General features: G+C 43.9%; 1 protein-coding gene across 6 annotated transcripts in view; it reads right to left on the reverse strand.

Annotated features, from left to right (window-relative positions):
• The window catches only part of SEC16B (SEC16 homolog B, endoplasmic reticulum export factor), a 65643-nt gene that overhangs the window by 37630 nt on the left and 4895 nt on the right, over positions 1 to 23118 (reverse strand). For 2 of the 6 annotated variants that reach the window (XM_061383289.1, XM_061383293.1), the window contains exons 2-6: positions 6173 to 6522; positions 4591 to 4703; positions 3232 to 3352; positions 2376 to 2484; positions 801 to 945 (exon numbers count right to left, since the gene is read on the reverse strand). In XM_061383289.1, coding sequence (XP_061239273.1) covers positions 801 to 945; positions 2376 to 2484; positions 3232 to 3352; positions 4591 to 4703; positions 6173 to 6468 — 784 coding nt within the window. In that variant the 5' untranslated portion in view covers positions 6469 to 6522. The other 4 variants (XM_061383290.1, XM_061383292.1, XM_061383294.1 and 1 more) reach the window with 4 other exon arrangements.

Genomic DNA, 23118 nt, shown 5'->3' on the forward strand with positions numbered 1-23118 from the left:
GAAAAATGGTACAGATGAACCTATTTGCAAAGCAGAAAGAGAGACACAGACATAGTATGGACACCAAGAGGGGAAAGGAGCATGGGATAAATCGATAGATTGGGATTTACATCTATACACTATCAGGTATAAAATAGAAAACTAAGAGAAACAACTGTATAGCACAGGAAACTCAACTCAGTGCTCTACGGTGACCTAAATGGGAAAGAAATCCAAAAAAGAGGGGATATATGTATACATATGACTGGTTCACTTTACTGTACAGCGGAAAATAACAACATTGTAAATCAACTATACTCCAATAAAAAATTAATTTTAAAAAGAAAAAAGAAGAATATAATGCAAGGAATTGATGGTTTAGTCCAAATGATAATGTACCAGGGCTAGACTCTCATAAGGGTGACAGGTTGGGGACTGGCTCTCATAGCCCCAGTACTCAGGGCAAATCTCCTACATCCAGACCTTCGTGGCCTGCCTTGACTTTCCCGAACTGACTCTGGTCTTTACTTTCTTCCCTTGTTACCTACAGTACCTCCGAGGGCCTCCTCTCCCAACCTGATGATGGCCGTGGGCCGTGTTCCTTTCCAAGAATCAGCTATGATGCATTCTTCAGTACCAAAGAAAAGATGGGGAATGGAGCCAAAGCTGGCCACTCTGCCCAGGGGACCTACATATGCAAATGAGGCAGACAAGGGATCTACTCTTGGAAATACCAGGTAAAGTTGACCTTCCAAGAAATGTGCCACCCAGCCCTCTTCTCATCAGACTCAGCCAACTCCTTTAATCACGTCAGTACCCACCAGCCTGAACTGGGCTCCAGACGGCTGAAGTCATGGGGTCACAGAGCTCAGAAGCATCTGCCATGTACTGACTGAGCTCGTAGCTGCTGGAGGTAAGACCAGACTCATGCTGCCAGAGAAGGTTGGACTCCTCCATCAGTGATGGCTGGAAGTTAAAAACAAGAACACATGGGAAGAATCAGAGGCACTTTCAGAGAGACAGTCCTCCGAAGTGTTTCTTTAAAGCAACAAAATTCAAACTTTCAAATAAATCTAATGAGTGTGGACATATTGAAAGGAAAAGAAGGGATCATTCAACTGACAATTCTCGCTAAAGGATTCATTTTGGCTGTGGGTAGAGTGCAGGTCCTGGGGTCAGGGGACTTTAATTCAAATTCCAGCTTTGTTAATACCAGGCTCTGTGACCTTGAACAAGTGATGTAGACTCTCTAAGCTCAGTACCTTCATTTATAATGTAGATAATCATACCTACCCTATATAGTTCAAGTACTTACCTCTTGCATTCATTTGCCAACTGTTTAATGAGCACTTATTATGCTCCAGGTGCAATGCTTTCCCTAAGGATACAGGTACAAAAGGACTTCCCTGGTGGTTCAGGGGCTAAGACTCTGTGCTCCCAATACAGGGGGCCCAGGTTCAATCCCTGGTCAGGGAACTAGATCCCACATGATGCAGCTGAAATTTTGCACACCACAACTAAAAGATTCCACATGCTGCAACTAAAAAAAAATCCTGCGTGTTGCAGTGAAGATGCATGCGCAACCAAGACCCAGTACAGCCAAATAAATAAATTTTTTTTTAAAGAAATTCACAGAATTTATATTCTGGGAGGATTGTAAAACAGATACAAACAACGGATACAAAAGCTCTCTGTCCACACTGTAAAGTACTGTACTCATATATGACTGCTGTTATTGCGTTGTTGTTACTGTTAGTCCTAATAGGTGCCCGGCCCTGTTAAGTATTAGGTGTACAGAAGAAACTGTTCCCCCAAATCATACAAACCTAATCAGGGATAGAAGATTAATACAAGACTGTCAAAAATTAAGACCTTGTCTCTTGTAACTTTTCCATACATCTAAAGTTATTCCAAAATTGAAAGTTTAAAATATTCAAGAGCTCCATTTCATAGCCCAACTGGTACACCCAGTAAGATTTCAGAAGAGAGAAATGGAAGAGTCAAGAAAAGTTTAAAATTCTGCTTTCATACCCAAATTAAAAGATGCTAGCAACTTCCCACTTCCTGAGTAAACCAAATTGCTAGTCCACCGGGGTACCGGTAACACTTCTTTTCTTTCCCACCTTGGAGTGACTTGGGTGACATTTCCTGACAGCTAACTTGGCAAAAAAAAAAAAGCAAAAGGGCTCAATAAGGGCCCCAGACCCAGAAGACTGAAACAGGAATCAGGGAAAGGAGGACATGGGCATGGAGGCTATGCCAAGAGGGGAGGAATGGTACCCCTTAGACTGCTGGCACTAGGGACCCCCGTCCCCAGGGCCCTGCCCTGCCACTGCTGATGATGTCAGCTGTGATGCACTGTCACAGGCCACCCGCCCTGTGTCACTTCAGGTTACCTTGTTTTTCTGTGCCCCAGTTAGCGGACTCTCCATGAACAGGTCCTCGGGCCTCTCCTGTCCAGAGTTAGAAGCAGGACTGTCTTTATAAGGATTCCAACTCTTAGATCTGCAGCAAGATGACAGGAGCATGTGAGAGGGGATCCAGGGCAGGCCAGCAGGCTGAGCTGCTCTGTACCGGAGGCTGCTCTGCCGCAAAGTGTGGGCAGGTGTCGGGTTGGCCCATGTGCCACAGGGAAAAGCCTTGTCCTCTCTTGTGCTGCCACAGTCTATTAAACCAGAAAAACAGGAACGTCCGGGGTTCATAGCACAGTTACTAGAAGTGGCCCCCAAACTCTGCAGAGAAGGCTGGATCTCTGTGGCCTGACATCCCAGAATGACTTAAATCAGAGCAGGCGGGTTGGTGAGTTTCAGGCAGGGGAAAGGCCTAAGGGTACCAGACAGGTACATGTACAAAATGCTCTTCCTTGCTCTTCTCATCCCAGGGGAGAGACCGTTCTTAGGGCACAGGACTGGGCAGAGGAGAAGTACCCCATCCCCAGGCAGGATGCAATTGTAAGAACTTATGCAAGGCCACATCTGTTCCAAGGCCAACATAGAATTAATGCCCTCCTTCAAGATGGACCTCAAGTAACCTCACAGGTTTGGGGACTTAGGCAGGTTTGGGGAACTGCCACTCAGAATAAAGAACCCCTCCTTCCAGGGTCCATGTGAACAGCTGGCTCAGGCCAGCCTGAGCTCCATCCTTGTGGCCAGAACAAAAGCAGACAGGCTTCTAAAGATGAGGGACCAGTACCAGATGACATCAAGTTTGCCAAACGTAGTCTGTAGAACCAGCCTCTCCTTGCATACTTACTGGAACTGGGTCTCCCTATTTGTTCCAAATGGACTATTCTGGTTTTCATGTTGATGATCATTGAGGTACTTTTGATCTCGATGATCTTCCTGCCAGATATAAGGACTCCCTTGCCTTGGCACTGCACCCTCAGAGAAAACAAAACGAAGACAGGTCACTTCCTATTCCTAAAAGTTCGGAGATTCTAGCAAGTTGTGAAGCTGGGTTACTGGAGCATGGCAGGTATAAAGACATACAGTCATCCTTCTGTATGCTTTAGGGGATTGGTTTCAGGACCTGAGAATGTTAAAGTCTTTTATATATTAATAAAATGGTATAATATTTGCATAGAATGTATGCACATCCTCCATAAACTTCAAATCATCTCTAGATGACTTCTAAAACTAATAATACCATGTAAATGCTATGCAAATAGTTGTAAATACAACATAGGTGCTGTGTAAATAGTTGCCAACAAGCAACAAATTCAAGTTTTAAGTTTTGGAATTTTCTTTTTTTCAAATATTTTCAATGATCAGTTGGAGGCAGACCTGCAAATTTGGAGGGCTGACTGTATTTGTCAAATTGAATAAAGTTGGTAAGTGAAAGCCAACAAGTCTGTAAGATGAATCTCAGTCTTCTCTGAACCAATCAGCATGACTGTATAGGATAGTACAACAGTGGGGATCGTGTGTGTGTGTGTGTGTGTGTGTGTGTGTGTTTTCAGCACTGAAACAGATTTTTCTCTTTACTAGCAGGTCAGAAGCTGCCATTAACACATACCTAAATCCTTACTGTTGGTATAGGGTATAAATTCCTTTTTGTGCAAATCTGCCACTCTGTGATGGTCAGGCTCATTACAGCCCAGCCACACACTTGATGACTCCACTGTTAAGAACTGACTTCACTGTTACTTGATCAGGGAGAGACTATAATCTTGGTTATAATGAGGAGTAGAAAAAGAATGGATGAAGTACAAACTATCCATAACACTAATAACATAAAAATAGTTTCAGTACCATCAACCACACCTACATGTACAAAGAGAAATGACTCTTTTCTATCTCTTCTCAAGACGTCTAGCAGCAGTGTGTTTGCTGTGGCCTCATCTGACCAAGTGGAGAAGGAAATGGCAACCCACTCCAGTGTTCTTGCCTGGAGAATCCCAGGGACGGGCGAGTCTGGTGGGCTGCTGTCTATGGGGTCGCACAGAGTCGGACACAACTGAAGCTACTTAGCAGCAGCAGCAGCAGCATCTGACCAAGAAAGAAGCAGGTGGGGGTGGAGGCCTAGGATGAGGCTCTGAGCATGGCCCTTTTGGCCTCTGCCCTGTCAGACCAGTGGTACCATCCCAAAGGCTTCTTGGAGATTATTCCATACCTCTTTCTTCCTGAAGCTGCTGTGGGTGTCCATGGTAGTAATAACTTCCATAAGCATATTCTTCCCTTAGGGCTGGAGAGTAATAGCTCTGATAGAGATCCTCAGTGCTCCACCTAAAGAATCACAAAAAAGGCCACTCATTCAAGGATAAGCATAGCAAAAGAAAAACAAATGGAGAGCAACTTTCCTGGTGGTCTGGTGCTAAGACTTCATGATCCTAATGCGGGGAACCTGGGTTTGATCCGGGTCAGTGACCTAGATCGCACATGCTCCAACTAGAGATTCCACACACCGCAACGAAGATCAAATATCCTAAGTGCCACAACTAAGACCCGGCACAGCCAAATAAATAAATGATTTTTTAAAAAAAGAAAAACAGTGAAGGACTTGACAGACAAAACAACTCCAGAGGACAAAACTGAGATACCCATCTAGAATCTGCTCTAAAGCTATGGTTCATCCTACAACCGAAAATCTAGAATCGGAGCAGGAATAGAATCATTGTGTCAGAACAAGGCTGCAATTTTTACAGTAAAACCACAGCTGAGTGTCTCTTCTCCTTCCTCATGATCCCTCTTACTCCTCAAATACACACATCCAACAACATGAAATATTATCTAAGAAAACCCTGCCCTGATATCACCTTAGGAACCCCCTTCCCAAGATAACTGTGTAAAGTACCCAATATACCACTGGAATTCCCATGCATATTGTAGATGGAAATGAGATGGAAAAGTCAAACTGGACCATCTTAAATCTGCTTGCTGTTATTGCCTCTACCCTTAACAGACCTTCCTTCAAGAATTCAACACTATTTTTATCAATCAATAATTCTTTACTATTTCATAGGGACAGAATTCTTTACAATAACGGTCATAATTTCAACCTTAAACCTAGAAGCAGGAAAATATCATCCCACCTGAAAAAGCTAAAGTGAAAAATAGATGGCTTGCAACATTGCATAAAACATGAAGGCCAAAAGTAGAAACTCCAGATTCTCCCAGAATTACCTCACAGAGACCTTTTCATTCTGAACTTGGAGACTCCAAGCTTCTATCTGCTTTCTGATTTTTTGAAGTTCCCAATCATTCACTCAATGTATATATTTTCTGTGTAGGCATCACACTGTAGGTGCTGTTCTAGGTACTAGGACTCTTATGTTGCTGGTGGGTTTGGTGCTAACCCTGGGTTAGAGTCATCAAAGAGGATAAGGAGCTTTTTATAGACATCCATAGGAAAAGCTTTTCCATAGTCTACAAATCCTGCCTTTTGTGATGCCAGAGTAAGAGGGTCTCATCTGCCGTCTTGAATTTCACCATTCTTTCTACTCTCTCCTCTGCCCCCAACACCCAATTGTGTTGTGATGGCTTCTTAAGAAGCACCCCTAGGGACTAACAAAGGGAAATAAACTATATTTTCAGTCACCACAATCTAGCCTGGGAGAGGAAAGGGTTTAGCTAAGTCAATGTAGGAGGAGGAAGAAAAGGAAGAAGAGAAATAAAAGGAAAAGGAAGACGGAAAAGAACGATCTGTTCACAAGCATTTGGGAGAGCTGGATCAAGTCCAAGCTCTAAACTCATACCTTGAATACAATTGACTGGGATAACCGCCTTCGTAATAGTCAACCCCGGACACAGGTGGACGCCATTCCCCAGATCTGGCTGCATAGTGAGGCTCCTGGAGGTCTTCCCTGGGGTCCTGCTGTGGCTGGGGGCTCCTGCCCACATCTTGCCTTTGATGGACCCTCTCTCCATTGTGCCAAGAGTGGGGAATAGGCTGATAGTATCTATCTTTCCAAAGCCCTCGGTCTGGATCCTTTGATGGTGCTGGGGGCCTCCCCAATGGCTGAGGCAGCCACTGGGGAATCCAAGGTTCCATCCTAGATCTTCTGAATTTCTCTAATGTTTTGAGTCGGCTGTGTAGTTATTTTATCTTCCCGTCAGACAAAACAAAAAGAAAACAAATGATCATTTTAGGCCTATATCCAAGCATGATGCTTAATTAGGTTTTGTGAAAGAAGCAACCATGGTCCTCAAAAATCTTCTATCTAAAACAAACCACACAGGCGCTGAGACAGAGACATCTGAAAAAATCGCAAGCAGATACTTGAAATAAATAACCGGCTAGACAATTATATTGAGGTTGTTATAAAAATTTTAAAGTATATTTGGAGCAACAATAGATGTGGGAGGCCTGGGAGAAAGAACAATATATGAAGTTCCAAAACACAGTCAAAGTATTCCAATTAAAGACATGTGTGCTCACCTATTTCACCAACAAACAGTCATTCAGGAGGCCCTGTGCTGTCATAGAAATAAAGTGGGCTTTAGACAGAGCTAGACCCAGTTCAGATCCTAACTCTGAGCTTCCCTGGTGGTAAAGTGGATAAGAATCTGCCTGCCAGTGCTGGAAACAAAAGAGACACGGGTTCAATCCCTGGGTCGGGAAGACCCCCCTGGAGAACAGCATGGCAATCCATGCCAGTATTCTTGCCTAGGAAATGCTATGGACAGAGGAACCTGGTGGGCTATACAGCCCATTGGATCACAAAGAGTTGGACACAACTGAAGTTACTTAGCACACCAGGAGGATCTCACATGCCAAGGAGTAGCTAAAGCCTGTGAGCCACACGTACTGAGCCCGCACACCACAACTACAGGAGCCCTTGTACTCTAGGGCCCAAGAGCCACAACTAACGAGCCCCTATGCCACAACTACTGAAGCCCACATGCCTTAGAGCCCACATGTTGGAACTACTGAAGCCTATACACCTACAGCCTGTGCTCCACAAGACGGGAAGCCACCGCAATGAGAAGCCCATGGATGATAAACGCTCCAAAACTAGAGAAAGCCAGCATGCAGCAACAAGGACCCAGCGCAACCAAAAAAAAAACAAATACATTATTTTCTAATTTAAAAAAAATTTTGACTTTGCCACTTATTAGCAAGTTAAATTTTTCCAGCCTTAATTTCCTTACCCATAAAATAAGGAATAATTAACACTGTCAGCATTAGGGATACTTATGCAAAGTGCTGAACACTATGCCTGGGATACAGTAGTGGTTCAGTGAATAACAGTGTCATCAGAGATAGAGATTAGCGTGGGGTGAGTAGCTGAAAAGATTTCCTAAATAAAAAGAAGCTTAGGGACTTCCCTGGTGGTGCAGTAGCGAAGAATCCTCCTGCCAATGCAGGGGACACAGGCTTGATCCCTGGTCCAGAAAGAACCCACATGCCTTGGGGCAACTAAGCCTACATGCCAGAACTACTGAAGCCTGCCTGTTCTGGAGCCCACGCCTGCAACAAAGATCCCACGTGCCACAGCCAAGACCCAACGTGGCCAAATAAATAGATGTTTAAGAAGAAGAAGCAGCAGCTTAGAGTGACTTCAAGAGACATCTTTTCTAAATCCTTAAAGTCTTAGAGAACTATGCTCTATAACCTGCCCATGCCTGCCCCTCCTCCAGGGGAGGTGAGGAGACACAGGGTTTGGGATTGCTTCTGTGACAAACTAGAGAGCCGTGTCTCAGTAATCTTCCTGCCCGGAGATTTTAAAACCTGGAAGTCTCCCCAGGATCAAACTGGTTTTCCCCACTTATTCTTCAAACTGGGATATAGCTCCCAATGACAAGTTACCTTCCAAGCTTCTCTGCTTGTATCACAGAGCAGCACCGGCACCCAGCTGCCTTCAAAGGAAAGCACCCATCACCCCTTACAGCTGCTCAGGAGTCTCCTGTGTCAGGAGGATACACGGCTCCATCAGACCCCATGCTCCTTCTCCCTTGGGAACTACGTTAGGTTGAAAAGTTCGGGTTGGATCCACAACTTGCTCCCACTCCTGAAACTCCCAGCTCAATATAATAATAAATATCAGAAGCAAAGGTCAAAGGGTGTGTGTGTTGAAATCAAGATGTCACTCTGCTCCAATGCCGCAGAGCCAGGGTCCACAGCTATGAGCAGAGAGCTGTAAGCAGAATGCTCCAGAAGAACAAGGCACAGAAGTGCCTTCTACCTCCAAAACAATCACAGCTAAACTTGCACCTTCCTTCCCTTGTCAGCTTACATCCTTGAAAAAGTCAGGTGTAACGAGAGCCTTTTCCAGCAAATCTCAGCAAAGGCCAAATGCCCCAGACACAGTGAAAGGCTACCTGAGTCCTTCCTGAAGGGGGCCTATGGGATTTGAAAGCATTTGGACACAAGGAAGCTCAACAAGAAGAAAGCCTCAGGATTTCCCTGGTAGTCCAGTGGTTAAGACTTCACCTTCCAATGCAGGGGCGTGTGGGTTCAATCCCTGGTCAAGAAGCTAAGATCCCACATGCCTTATAGCCAGAAAAACAAACATAAAACAGGAATGACACTGAAACAAATTTATAAATAAAAACTTTAAAAATGGTCCACAGCAAAAAAAAAAAAAAGAAAGAAATCTATTCAAAAAAAAGAAGACGAAAGCCTCTTCCACCTCATCCCCAGATATTTTCACTAGACAGCCCTTCTCTGACGGCAAAGACACATTACCCACTCCCTTCGCCAAAGTCAACTCCAGTTGATTTCTGTTGCCAAGATATCAATTCCAGCTTGTTAGGGCTCAGGTTACAATTAAGGACCCCAAATGAAAAGCACTTAAGATACTCCAAATGAAGGCATTACATGCACAGGGACAAATCATACTCACACATCCACATAAATGACCTTCCCTGGCCCCACTAAGGTCAATATTGCCTTTCCTAGTTTGACAGCACAGCAAGCACAGCCAAGACAAAGCCTACAAGGGCACTAGAGTCCCCACACACCTGCTCTGACAGCCGCCACCTTCCCTTTGCACGCTCCAGGAGTGTCTTCTCCCCTCCTAGACACTGTCAAAGTCCAGGTGCCACATCTCCCAAGACTTACCTGGCTCTCAGATCTACAGCCTGTCAGCTACCTTTGCAACTGCCCAGCCTCCATGGGCTGATTCATGAGGGCAAAGTACAGCCCAGCTCCCTCCTTCGTCCAGACCCGGCTTGGTGTGTTTGCCCAGAACCCAGTCAGAGGCTGCTGCTTCTGTTTGCCTGGTAGTGGGCTGAGCCAGGTTCCTGCACATGTGAAAGAATGCAAACCTGCACAGCAAACAAAGGACAGAGACCCGACGGAAAGGAAGTGCAGAGAGCCCGGAGGCAGCCTGGCCTGGGGAGAAGAGTGCCACCTATGGGCTGTTAACTCCTGTCTGGGCCACGGACGCTCTATTGCTCAACCTCTGTTTCTTCTCTGAAAGAGGAATAACAAGGTGGGTTTTCCCAGGTGGCTCAGTGGTAAGGAATCCGCCTGCCAATGCAGGAGACTCAGGAGACATGGGTTTGAACCCTGGGTCAGGAAGATCCCCTGAAAGAGGAATAACAATACTTAACTTAGGAGGGTCATCATGAGGACCACAGGCTGACTTCAGAGATATTGTGAGTTCAATTCCAGACCACTGAAATAAAGTGAGTCATATGAATCTGTTGGTTTCCCAGTGCATATAAAAGTTATGTTGTACATGATACCATCATCTATTGTGTGCAATAGCTGTATGTCTACAAAATTATAAAAAATGTAGGACTTCCATCGTGGTCCAGTGGTTGGGAATCCACCTGCCAATGCAGGGGACACAGGTTTGATCCCTGGTCTGGAAGATTCTACAGGCCATGGGACAACTAAGCCCATGCACCACAACCACTGACCCTGCACTCTAGAGCCCATGCTCTGCAACAGGAGAAGCCACTGCAATGAGACCTGCTCGCTGCAACTAGAGCAAGCCCACGTGCAGCAAAAAAGACCCAGTACAGCCAAACGTAAATAAATAACAAAATTTTTTTTAATGTATATACCTTAATTTTAAAATCCCTGGGGACTTCTCTGGTGACCCAGTAGTTAAGAATTTGCCTTCCAATGCAGGGGACACAGATTTGATCCCTGGTTGATCCCACAGATCATGTGGCTAAGATCCCACATGCCACAGGGCAATTAAACCCACAACTACTGAGCCCACGACTAGGTGGTGACACAGCCAAAGACAAACAAATAAATAAATGTAAAATACTCTGTTGCTAAAAATTGCCAAAACAATTACAGTAGTAATATCAAACGTCACTGATCACAGATCACCATAACAAATATGATCACGATGGAAAAACCTAAAATACTGCCAGCGTACAAAATGAAAAAGAAAACAAGAGAAATATTGCCAGAATCACCAAAATGTGACGTGGAGACACAAAGTGAGCAGGTGCTATTGGGCAGGTGGTGCCATGAGACTTGCTCAATGCAGCTTTGGCCCAAGATTTCAGGTAGTAAAACAACACAATAAAGTGAAGCGATATAAAATGAGGTCTAGCTCCAAAATCACTGCAGATGGTGACTGCAGCCATGAAATTAAAAGACACTTACTCCTTGGAAGGAAAGTTATGACCAACCTAAATAGCATATTCAAAAGTAGAGACATTACTCTGCCAACAAAGCTTCGTCTAGTCAAGGCTATGGTTTTTCCTGTGGTCATGTATGGATGTGAGAGTTGGACTGTAACGAAAGCTGAGCACCCAAGAATTGACGCATTTGAACTGTGGTGCTGGAGAAGACTCTTGAGAGTCCCTTGGACTGCAAGGAGATCCAACCAGTCCATTCTAAAGGAGATCCGTCCTGGGTGTTCTTTGGAAGGAATGGTGCTAAAGCTGAAACTCCAGTACTTTGGCCACCTCATGCAAAGAGCTGACTATTGGAAAAGACTCTGATGCTGGGAGGGATTGGGGGCAAGAGGAGAAGGGGACGACAGAGGATGAGATGCCTGGATGGCATCACCGACTCCATGGATGTGAGTCTGAGTGAACTCCGGGAGTTGGTGATAGACAGGGAGGCCTGGCGTGCTGCAATTCATGGGGTTGCAAAGAGTGGGACACGACTGAGTGACTGAACTGAACTGAATGATATATAATTATGTATGCTTTATAAATAAATGTTATCTTTTCATTTCAAAGGAGATGAGCTAATTCTACTGGCTGAGGCAGGCAGAGTACACACTGTGCGTGTTAGTTGGTCACTCATGTCCGACTCTTTGTGACCCCATGGACTGTAGCCCACCCAGCCCCTCTGTCCATGGGATTCTCCAGGCAAGAATACTGGAGTGGGTTGCCATTTCCTTCTTCATGGGATCTTCCCAACCCAGGGATCGAACCCAGGTCTCCTGCATTGCAGGCCAATTCTTTACCTTCTGAGCCACTGGAGAAGCCCAGAGTATTCACTGGTGGGTAGTAAATGCCTGGTTTAGGTTTTTCTCATTTGAATTTCTCGCCATTGGATTCTGACTGTGCATTAATTGTGTTATCCAGATGGAAGGCAAATTTAAATGCTCAATACTGAATTGAAGGCACTGAGAAGTTTCTATTACAACAAGAAAATAATTTCTCTTGTTTGAAAAATAAAGTTCTTCTGGTGAACACAAAGAAGCTCATGTCGACTTTTGAATTAATATTTTAAAATTTAGCAAATCATCATGCTGTCTACCTTAAATGTATACAATGTTATACATCAATCACATCTCAATAGAACTGGGAGAAAAAACAAATCAAACTCAGAATTTGCTCTAAAAAGGCTCAGATGTTTATCCTTTCTTTCAACAAACACTTACTGAGTCCTTATTATGTGTCAGGATTTGACACACATAAGTATGAAGGACACAGTCCTTGTCATCAAAAATCTTTGAGCAAATTAAACTGTCATGCTGTTTATTAGTCCAGGGAAGGCCTGGACTAATGGTCCATGGTTGAGCTCATGATCAAATAGGCTAAGGTACCTAAGCTATAAGATTATGACACAGAGGACTTCCACGGTGGTCCAATGGTTAAGAAGCCATCTTGCAAGGCAGGGAACAAGGGCTCAATTCCTGGTTAGGGAACTAAGATCCCACAGGTCACGGAGCAACTGAGGCCACACAATCTGGACCTGAGTGCCACAACTAGGGAGTCCGTGCGCCACAAGGAAGATCCTGCATGCTGAAACTAAGACCTGACAGAGCCTGCTTCATTAATTAAGTTTTTTAGAAAAAGATTTTGCCACAGCCCTTCAACTGACTCCGAGGCCATGACAGATGAATATAGAATCTCTGACTCCTATTGTGGTTTATTACCCCTCTGGTGGGCTTTGAGCCTTGGCTCACTAATAACCTCACTGTCATTTTTAATCCTCCAGAGAAGAGGTACTGGAAAAGGACACACACAATGACCACAGGAATCAGAACATGGTTGATTACAACACAGACTCACATGTCAAATTATGTGCCCCAATATCTCACAATAACATTCATGAAGATCTGATATAACTCTTTTGGCTTATAACATGATGTTAGCTGTGCCCCCAAGGGCTCCCCTGGTAGCTCAGCTGGTAAAGTACCTGCCTGCAATGCAGGAGACCCCAGTTCAATTCCTGGGTCAAGAAGATCCTCTGGAGAAGGGCTAGGCTACCCACTCCAGTATTCTTGGCCTTCCCTAGTGGCTCAGACAGTAAAGAATCTTCCTGTAATGTGGGACACCTGGGTTAGATCCCTGGGTTGGGAAGATTCCCTGGAGGAGGGCATGGCAACCCACTCCAGTATTCTTGTCTGGAGAATCCCCAAGGACAGAGGTGGCCTGGAGGGCTACAATCCATGGGGTCGCAAGGAGTTGGACATGACTGAGCAACTAAGCACAGCACAGCACAGCCCTGCCCTATAACACAGCTCTGTCACTGAAATGTTAACTTTGGAAGACCTTACAGGTTATTTTAGCAACTTCATTTGATTGGTGATAAAACCAGATCCAGAGAGATAAAGTGATTTAGTCAACATCACAAAGCTAGCTAGAAGCTCAGTTAAGATGATCTAGATGTACTGGACTTGTCTTGCATTGGGCTTACCAAAGTGTGATTATTAATTATCCAAGAATTATGTGAGCCAACAGTAAAACTGTTGATAATTTGAAGTCCACCACAGTGGGGGTATTTACAGCACAGAAACTGGCAAGTGCTGCAAAACCAGGTTGTTGTTGTTTTCAGATAATCACTTTCCCGGCGCAGTGGTTACAACTCCTAACTCCTATTCCAGTGTTCTTTCAACCACAGAATTGTCATTCTGTTTCTAGCCTTCATCTCACGCGTCTGGGTTAAACATCTAGCCCCATTATTGCAAATGCTCCTTTTGTGATGTCCCAAAGCATCTCCAGTCATCTCAAGAGTTATTATGAAACTCTTCATATACTCACCAACCAAAATTAATCTTAATTAGCTTTAATTATTTTATATAGACATATGGCATACCACAGTTATATGGGTCATGAAATGAAACAGATTGTATGGGGTTTCAGCACTCCAAAAGGTTTGGGATTTATCAGTCCCTGTCTTCCCTAGCCCCATAAATCAACAGTTACTAAGTCTTTCAACCTGGCAGCTCAAGTCTTCCTGGTTTCTAACAAAATTCACTCAGTTTGACAGTACCTTAGCAGCTCATCCCCAAAAGGAGTTGGGCTAAAATTGGTCTTGTCACCTCAAGTCCTGATTGCAGTGCCCTCACATGATCTCATAGGCTCTCATACGCTGAAACAGTTTAGTGTTAACATTTTTCCCTTCCCCAAGTGTCCTGTCGTCTTGCCCAATTTCTATTCTGTATGCCAAGTGTCCACTGGAACTGGAAAGAAAAGTGAAAGTGAATTCGCTCAGTTGTGTCCAACTCTTTGCAACCCAATGAACTGTAGCCTACCAGGCTCCTCCGTCCATGGGATTTTCCAGGCAAGAGTACTGGAATGGGTTGCCATTTCCTTCTCCAAAGGATATTCCTGACCCAGGGATCAAACCCAGGTCTCCTGCATTGTAGGCAGACAATTTACCATCTGAGCCACCAGGGAAGTCAAGCCCTGGAACTGGAGCCTCATCAATTACTAATTGTTGTGAATTTCCTTTCTCTGCCTTCCTCTCCAGATACCAGACCACTAGAGGATCTTGCTTCAACCAGGTGCAAATATCCTAGTTTGACATCTATCTAACAAAAGCATCATCACTGCTAATAATGCAGCTAATCTCTTCCCACCATAACAGTGCTGCTAGATGTGAACACCCACCTAGATCCAGGTCAGGTTTGCCATGAATCCCTGAGCACTAGGATTTAATGACCAGTGAGCCTTGCAAAGGCCAGCTCAGTAGCTGAGATACTCTCCAGGCTTGACCCCATTTCTTTACTGAAAGTAAAAATTTAGGAAATGAACTGAGAGGCCTTATGTCAACAGATAACCGGTAATTATTTGTCTGGGTAATGGGTCTATGGATGATTTTATTTTTTTCTTCTGGCTGTTCATGTTTTCTAACTTTTCCTACAATAAACTTATTTTCAAAGACAAAATCAACTAACATGGTTTTTAATCAATACTATATCCAAATGTGGTACTGTCATAGCAGTAATTAATTATTTACCCAAGTTGCTAAAATGGAGCAGTGAGTCCCCGAAGCTTCCAAGATCGCTTGGCTGTGCTCAGTCTGCTCTTCTGGAAAGATGATTCTGGAAGTCATACGTTCACGAAACAAATCTTTATTGAACACCCACTCCATGCCCAGCATTGTCACTCGCACTGGGGACAGTGAGATTAATAACATAATCCTTTCCCTAAAGAGGTTTTCAGTTCATTGAAGCAGTAGATATCGAAAAGCTGCACACAGAAAGAGGAGCCTGTGAAAGACAATAATGAAGGTGGGCCGAAAGCCAGGAGAGAATGGTGTCCCGGAAGCCAGGGAAGGTGATGGCTTCAGAAATGGGAGAGTCATCGACAATGCCAAATGTAGGAGAGACATTGAAAGAGGCAAGAGTGCAAGTATTCTTCCTACACTGGTTTTACCAATAAGGAGGTTTGATGATCACAACACAAACAATTTCCTTGGAACTATAGTCAATGGTGTGAGGAATTAGACACAGAAATCACTTGTGCTGCAAATGGAAATTAAGTAAAAGGAGACAGTAAGAATTATTCTTTTGAGAAGCCTGGGTATGAAGAAGAGGGGACAATAGCCAGGACTACTATAAAGCACTCAGGATTGAAGAACTGGCTTAGCATAGACAAGATGAAAAAGGTTATATGCTGATTCATATGGAGATTGGAGATACAGAAATGAAATACAATTACTGAAGGACTAAATCTCAAGAGAGGCTGATCATATGGAAGTATAGAAGTAAAAGTTAAGCCTAGCTTAAATAAAGGGCATTTCTCCCTCCAAGAAAGAGATTAAGGTGGTGAAGATAGGCTTGGATGGAGACAAGTCTGTTCAAAAAGGGACTGAGTACTTACTGAGACTTCTCTGCAGAGTAGACTGCTAGAGATCAAAGTGAGCTTATATTGATAAACTTGAGAAATGTGGTGATGGTCTGGATTGGCCAGTGTGGAAAACAGGAGTGGGCTTTAACCAGGAACGTGTCCTCAGAGGAACCAGTAGGCAGGAAATGCAGCTGTTACTGGACCCTTAGATGGATTTGAAGCTCCATGAGGATACTGAGCCTCTGTGGTTCTGTCCATGCTACGACCACTGGGCCTAGCACAGCATCTGGTGTGTGACAAGAGCACAATAAAGACTTTACCTATAAATGAATGGACCTCTGAAATGTATAGCAGCAACAGTCTTGGCTGCAGATTGTATCCAGTAGTTTTCCCAGCCTGAGTATAGAACTAAACTCTGACAGAGAGTTCCTAGGGAAAGTAAAAGGGAATGTTAAGGCAGTGAGTTAAGGGGACTGACTGAAGAGTGGTTGAAGGGGTGCCATATAGGGCATAAATGAGACAGAAACACAAATTATCTGCATACCTTGTTTAAGTGAGGTGCCTAGAAATACATAAGAGGCCTCTCCAATACGACAGCAAAAGAAAAACATTCAATCATGATTCAAAATGTAAAACTTCAGTTAAAGGGGAATGACTGGATAATGCTGACCCCAGACTTTCCAAAAACATCTGATACAGTGAAGCGCTTTTTAGTCAGCTAGCATCTTATAGCTCTGGCTCGAGCAAGGAGTCGGGGGCGGGGCGGGGAGGGGAAGGTTTAGCGCAGAGCAGCCATAGACTCCAGCAAAGCCAGCCCCTGGAGCCTGCCTTGGAGATACAGAGTCCATGGCCTCAGCCAGGGATTGGCAACCAAGGGTTTAACCTCCTCCTTCAGGAGGGTTGGGTGGCAGGTGAGAGGCATAGCAGCACATGCCTGTCAGCATTTCCATTATCAGCAAGGATACGTGCCAGGAAAACCTGGTGTAAGGGCCAGAGACAATTACCCTGGCACAGGCAGCATGAGCTACCTGTGCCAATCCTGGGACTGTTGCTCTTACCCTAGAAGTGAAGGAGACAGGGCCTCAGTCTCTCCTCTCCTCACCCTTCCCTTTTTATCGATGCCCCCTGAACCTGGACGAGTGGGGTGGCAGATGGATACTGCTCTGACTTTTAACCCCACGTCAAGCTTCCATCAGGCAAAGATGACTCACGCACCTGCTAAATGAAATAAAAGGCTATACATGCTGGGAGAGTCCTCCAAGCCCCCAAAGCCAACTGGAAATAGGCAGGATAAAGCAGAGTGTGAATTTCAGCTCCACTATCTACTAGCTGTGTGAACTTGGGCAAGTTATTCTATATCTCCTTTTCTTGCTCTATAAGATGGGAACAATAATAACAGAACCTTTCTCAGAGAGCTATCATTTAAGGGTACACTTTTAGATTAAAAAACTACAAACATGACGTATACTAAATGCTCAATAAATGTTAACTATTACCATTTCCCTGAAAATGCTATGAAGTACTCAGGAAGCGATTTGGTACAAGTCATCAGTCAGTCATCAGTCAGGAATTAATTGGTTATCCATTACTGCTCTGAAATCCACAGCTCCTCCTCCACATTTGACCCAGTGTCCCCACTGAACCATGAGATCAGGGAAAAATTGAGAGACAATATTACACAACTAACGCATGACATAAAACAATGGGTTAAGGTAAGAACATCAGAATTAGAAACTTCATGACAATGCAGTCCTATGCTTCTCACACTGGACAACTTGTAGCCACTGTCAGGGTGCCACAGGATCAGCACGAATTTTATTTTATAAGCAAATTAAAATATTACCTTAATTTTTAACAAACAAAAATATTATAATATGGAATATAATGGAATAAAACTCAAATCTGTATTACTTTTTACAACAAAACAGGAAAAACTTCCAAAAAAATTTCATACTTGGACCACGACAGGTACACACACATCCCACGCAGACACATGTTCACATACACATACCTTGCATCCCCGGGAGTCACTCCCTGCCATTTGATGGAAATGTTTGAACAAGAGCAGACATTTGGACACATAAGTGATGAGCTGGGAAGAATCTCTGGAAGGAATCCATCCGTGCAGGTGATGCAGTGTCTAAGCCAGAGACTCAGGCCAAGGCATACAGCTCTTTGATCTCCAGACCTGTAGCACTCCAAACTTTCCACTGCTGGATAAAAATTCTCTCTTACATAAGACTCTATAGGTACCTAGGTGGCCAGTGACTCTCTTGCTTTACCTGGGGCAGGAAGTGTTTGTTCTCCAGTTGGTAAGTCCTCAGACTCCTTATAGAAACACACCTCAATATTTTAGAGTTAAGATATTCTCCCTTTGGGCTTCCCTGGTAGTCCAGTGGTTAAAAATCTGCCTTCCAATGCAGGGGACATGGGTTCAATCTCTGGTTGGGGAACTAAGATCCCACATGCCACAGGGCAACTAAGGCCGCAATCTGCAACTACTGAGCCTCTGCAACTAAGAGCTGATGCAGCCAAATAAGTAAATATTTTCAAAAATAAAGATACTCCTCCTTGATGGTAACACACATATGTGACTCAAACTCACTTAAACTCTTCAAATAGAGGGAAATGTCATGCCACTTACCCTTCTTCTTCTCTCCAGGTTTCACAGCCCCAATCCCATTTATGTTTCCTTGTGCAATTTCCTTCCCTCAATCACTTTGGGAAGTAACAAAGGCACAGGAGAAAGGAAATAGGAATTAAAATCTGGATTTAGTTTTAACATCGCCACTTGTCAGCCATGTGCCTTTGGAAAACCATCATTCCAACTTTATCGGTACCAGTCTCCTCATTTTTAAAATAAAGTCTAAAAAGTACCAAAAAAGGCAATGTAAAAGAATGCTCAAACTACCGCACAATTGCACTCAGATCAGATCAGTTGCTAAGTCGTGTCCAACTCTTTGCGACCACATGAATCCCAGCATGCCAGGCCTCCCTGTCTATCACCAACTCCTGGAGTTCACTGAGACTCACGTCCATCGAGTCAGTGATGCCATCCAGCCATCTCATCGTCTGTCGTCCCCTTCTCCTCTTGCCCCCAATCCCTCCCAGCATCAGAGTCTTTTCCAATGAGTCAGTTCTTCGCATGAGGTGGCCATAGTACTGGAGTTTCAGCTTTAGCATCATGCCTTCCAAAGAAATCCCAGGGCTGATCTCCTTCACAATGGACTGGTTGCATCTCCTTGCAGTCCAAGGGACTCTCAAGAGTCTTCTCCAACACCACAGTTCAAAAGCATCAATTCTTCGGCGCTCAGCCTTCTTCACAGTCCAACTCTCACATCCATACATGACCACAGGAAAAACCATAGCCTTGACTAGATGAACCTTTGTTGGCAAAGTAAAGTCTCTGCTTTTGAATATGCTATCTAGGTTGGTCATAACTTTCCTTTCAAGGAGTAAGTGTCTTTTAATTTCATGGCTGCAGTCACCATCTGCAGTGATTTTGGAGCCCAGAAAAATAAAGTCTGACACTGTTTCCACTGTTTCCCCATCTATTTCCCATGAAGTGATGGGACCGGATGCCATGATCTTCATTTTCTGAATGTTGAGCTTTAAGCCAACTTTTTCACTCTCCACTTTCACTTTCATCAAGAGGCTTTTGAGTTCCTCTTCACTTTCTGCCATAAGGGTGGTGTCATCTGCATATCTGAGGTTATTGATATTTCTCCCAGCAATCTTGATTCCAGCTTGTGTTTCTTCCAGTCCAGTGTTTCTCATGATGTACTCTGCATATAAGTTAAATAAGCAGGGTGACAATATACAGCCTTGACAAACTCCTTTTCCTATTTGGAACCAGTCTGTTGTTCCATGTCCAGCTCTAACTGTTGCTTCCTGACCTGCATATAGGTTTCTCAAGAGGCACTCATCTCACAAGCTAGTAAAGTAATGCTCAAAATTCTCCACGCCAGGCTTCAGCAGTATGTGAACCATGAACTTCCAGGTGTTCAAGCTGGTTTTAGAAAAGGCAGAGGAACCAGAGATCAAATTGCCAAAACCGCTGGATCATCAAAAAATCAAGAGAGTTCCAGAAAAACATCTATTTCTGCTTTATTGACTATGCCAAAGCCTTTGACTGTGTGAATCACAATAAACTGTGGAGAATTCTTCAAGAGATGGGAATACCAGACCACCTGGCCTGCCTCTTGAGAATCTGTATTCAGGTCAGGCAGCAACAGTTAGAACTGGACATGGAACAACAGACTGGTTCCAAATAGGGAAAGGAGTACATCAAAGCTGTATATTGTCACCCTGCTTATTTAACTTATATGCAGAGTACATCATTAGAAACGCTGGGCTGGATGAAGCACAAGCTGGAATCAATCAAGCTGAAATTGCCGGGAGAAATATCAATCACCTCAGATATGCAGATGATACCACCCTTATGGCAGAAAGCAAAGAACTAAAGAGCTTCATGATGAAAGTGAAATAGAGTGAAAAAGCTAGCTTAAAACTCAACATTCAGAAAACTAAGATCATGGCATCTGGTCCCATCACTTCATGGCAAATGGATGGGGAAACAGTAAAAACAGTGACAGACTTTATTATGAGGGGCTCCAAAATCACTGCAGATGGTGACTGCAGCCATGCAGTTAAAAGACACTTGCTCCTTGGAATAAAAGCTATGACCAACCTAGACAGCATAATAAAAAGCAGAGACATTACTTTGCCAAAAAAAATGTCCGTCTAGTCCAGGCTATGGTTTTTCCAGTAGTCATGTCTGGATGTGAGAGTTGGACTATAAAGAAAGCTGAGCACTGAAGAATTGATGGTTTTGACCTGTGGTGTTGGAGAAGACCCTTGAGAGTCCCTTGGACTCCAAGGAGATCCAACCAGTCCATCCTAAAGGAAATCAGTTCAGTTCAGTTCAGTTGCTCAGTTGTGTCCAACTCTTTGTGACCCCATGAACTGCAGCACACCAGGCCTCCCCGTCCATCAGTCCTGAATATTCATTGGAAGGTCTGATGTTGAAGCTAAAACTCCAATACTTCAGCCATCTGATGCAAAGAACTGACTCATTTGGAAAGACTCTGATACAAGATTGAAGGCGAGAGGAGAAGGGGACGACAGGGGATGAGATGGTTGGATGGCATCACTGACTCAATGGACATGAGTTTGAGTAAACTCCGGGAGTTGGTGATGGACAGGGAAGCCTGGAGTGCAGCAGGAAATGGGGTCGCAAAGAGTCAGACACGACTGAGCGACTGAACTGAACTGCACTGAAAAAGTACCTTACAGGGCTGTGATGCAGATAGACTGAAATCATATATGGCAAAACACCACAGTGCCTGTTAAATAGAGGTTTGCCATAAATCTCTGCCTCTCTGTATTCCAGGTTCCTTACCTGCTGTTAAAGGTGTTTCAATCTAAACGGTGGCAAAACTCATGAATATGATACAATATGATGGTTAAGGGCTCAGGCTTTGCAGTGTGAATTGGATTCGAGTGCCAGAGCATCCCTTGACTAACTGTAAGACTTCAAATAGGTTACTTAACCTGAGTGTTCTTATTTGTTAAGTGATTGTATTATAATAGATATCCTCACAAGGTTGTTGTAGGATGAGTAAGACAATGTACAGTTCACAGCATGTAGGAGGTGCTCAATGAATATTTGATGCCAGATGAATGCACGAGCTAGGAAAAGCACTTGGCACGGTGCCTGCACATGGGAAGTGTTCACCAGTGCTTGGTGCCAGTGTTGTGTAAAAGATCCTAACAGGAGAGATCCCTTCTGGGCTGTTCAGGGCATAAGTTCTTAGGTTCTCTTATCATGGTAGTTCATAGCTTTTATCTTAGCTGGTCTTTATTATTGGCTTCAAATCTAATCTTGGGTTATTGCTTTTAATTTTTCTCCTGATCTCTCTCTCATCGTCATAATCCACTGCATTCATAGCTTGTCTTCCCCCGAGACAGGCATCCTTGGTTCTTTATTTATATCACCCAGTGGTATTGGCAGAGTTTATCCATTTAGGGGCAATGAAAGTGAGTCCAGAAAAGGTAAGAGACTTCACCAAACTCATGCAGTGTCAGTATCAGTCATCAAGTGGCAGAAAATCAATTACAGGACTTCTAGTCAAGGCTTGTTCAGAAAAGCGTACTGGTTAGTAAGAACCATGTGATATATTTAATACAGGGCTTCCCAGGTGGTGTTAGTGGTAACGAATCCACCTGCCAATGCAGGAGATATGAGACACAGGTGTGATCCCTGAGTCGGGAAGATCTCTGGAGGAGGACATGGCAATCCACTCTAGTATTCTTGCCTGGAGAATCCCATGGTCAGAGGAGTCTGGTGGGCTACAGTCTGTGGGGTGGCAAAGAGTCAGACACAACTGAAGCAATTTAGCATGCATGCAAGCATATTTAATACAAAATTGCAGTTATTTAAATACCCATTCCATAAACTTCAAAGTTATCAGTCACTGTAAATAGGCTCATTGAACTTGACATATATATGGGAATATACATTCATAAAAATAGAAAGTCAAACATTAACTTCTGTATTTCCTCCTTGTCTCATTTGTCAGTCAGTAAAGGTGCATACCACTTTGACGGTTCTACTCCTCTGCCCACTGTTCCACATATAGAAATAGCCCATGTGTGCACAGCATGAGTGCATACACGTATTTTAGCGGCACTCACATTCTTGTTCTCTCGGCCTGGAATAAGTGACTGCAGATAAAGCCAAGATCCCCAGGAGTGCTGTTCTAATGCTGAATTTAGCACACCAGGACAATTTCCATAGGAGCCGCTTATGATGCCAAAAAACAAAGCTCAGACTTCAGTTTCTGGAGGACACTGAAGGACACGACAAGCTGATGGAGAAGTTTCTTTTCTAAGAATAAATGTCTGTAGTCATAGAAAGGGAGATGGCCAAAGTTCATTATTTTCTGGGAGCTGTCCATATATGGATGTTATAGATTCTCTGCATGCTGAGAAAATACTTACTGCCTTGCTCAACATTGCTTCTGCAACATAGCTTCTGTACAAACCTCCTAAGAATACTTCCTTTTTCACTAAGGATGAATACTCTCTATGATCCATGACATTGTGACACTGTGACACCATGTCCTAGCGCTGGTCCAAATGACATTGATTAGAGGGATGATGTCACTGAATGAACCTGACTGGGGTATATAGCCTCACCCTGGGAGCATTTTTAAAAATTATTTCCTTCATTCAGTAAATAATATTTTAG

This window comes from Bos javanicus, chromosome 16, assembly GCF_032452875.1.
Source record: "Bos javanicus breed banteng chromosome 16, ARS-OSU_banteng_1.0, whole genome shotgun sequence".
Taxonomy (NCBI): Eukaryota; Metazoa; Chordata; class Mammalia; order Artiodactyla; family Bovidae; genus Bos; species Bos javanicus.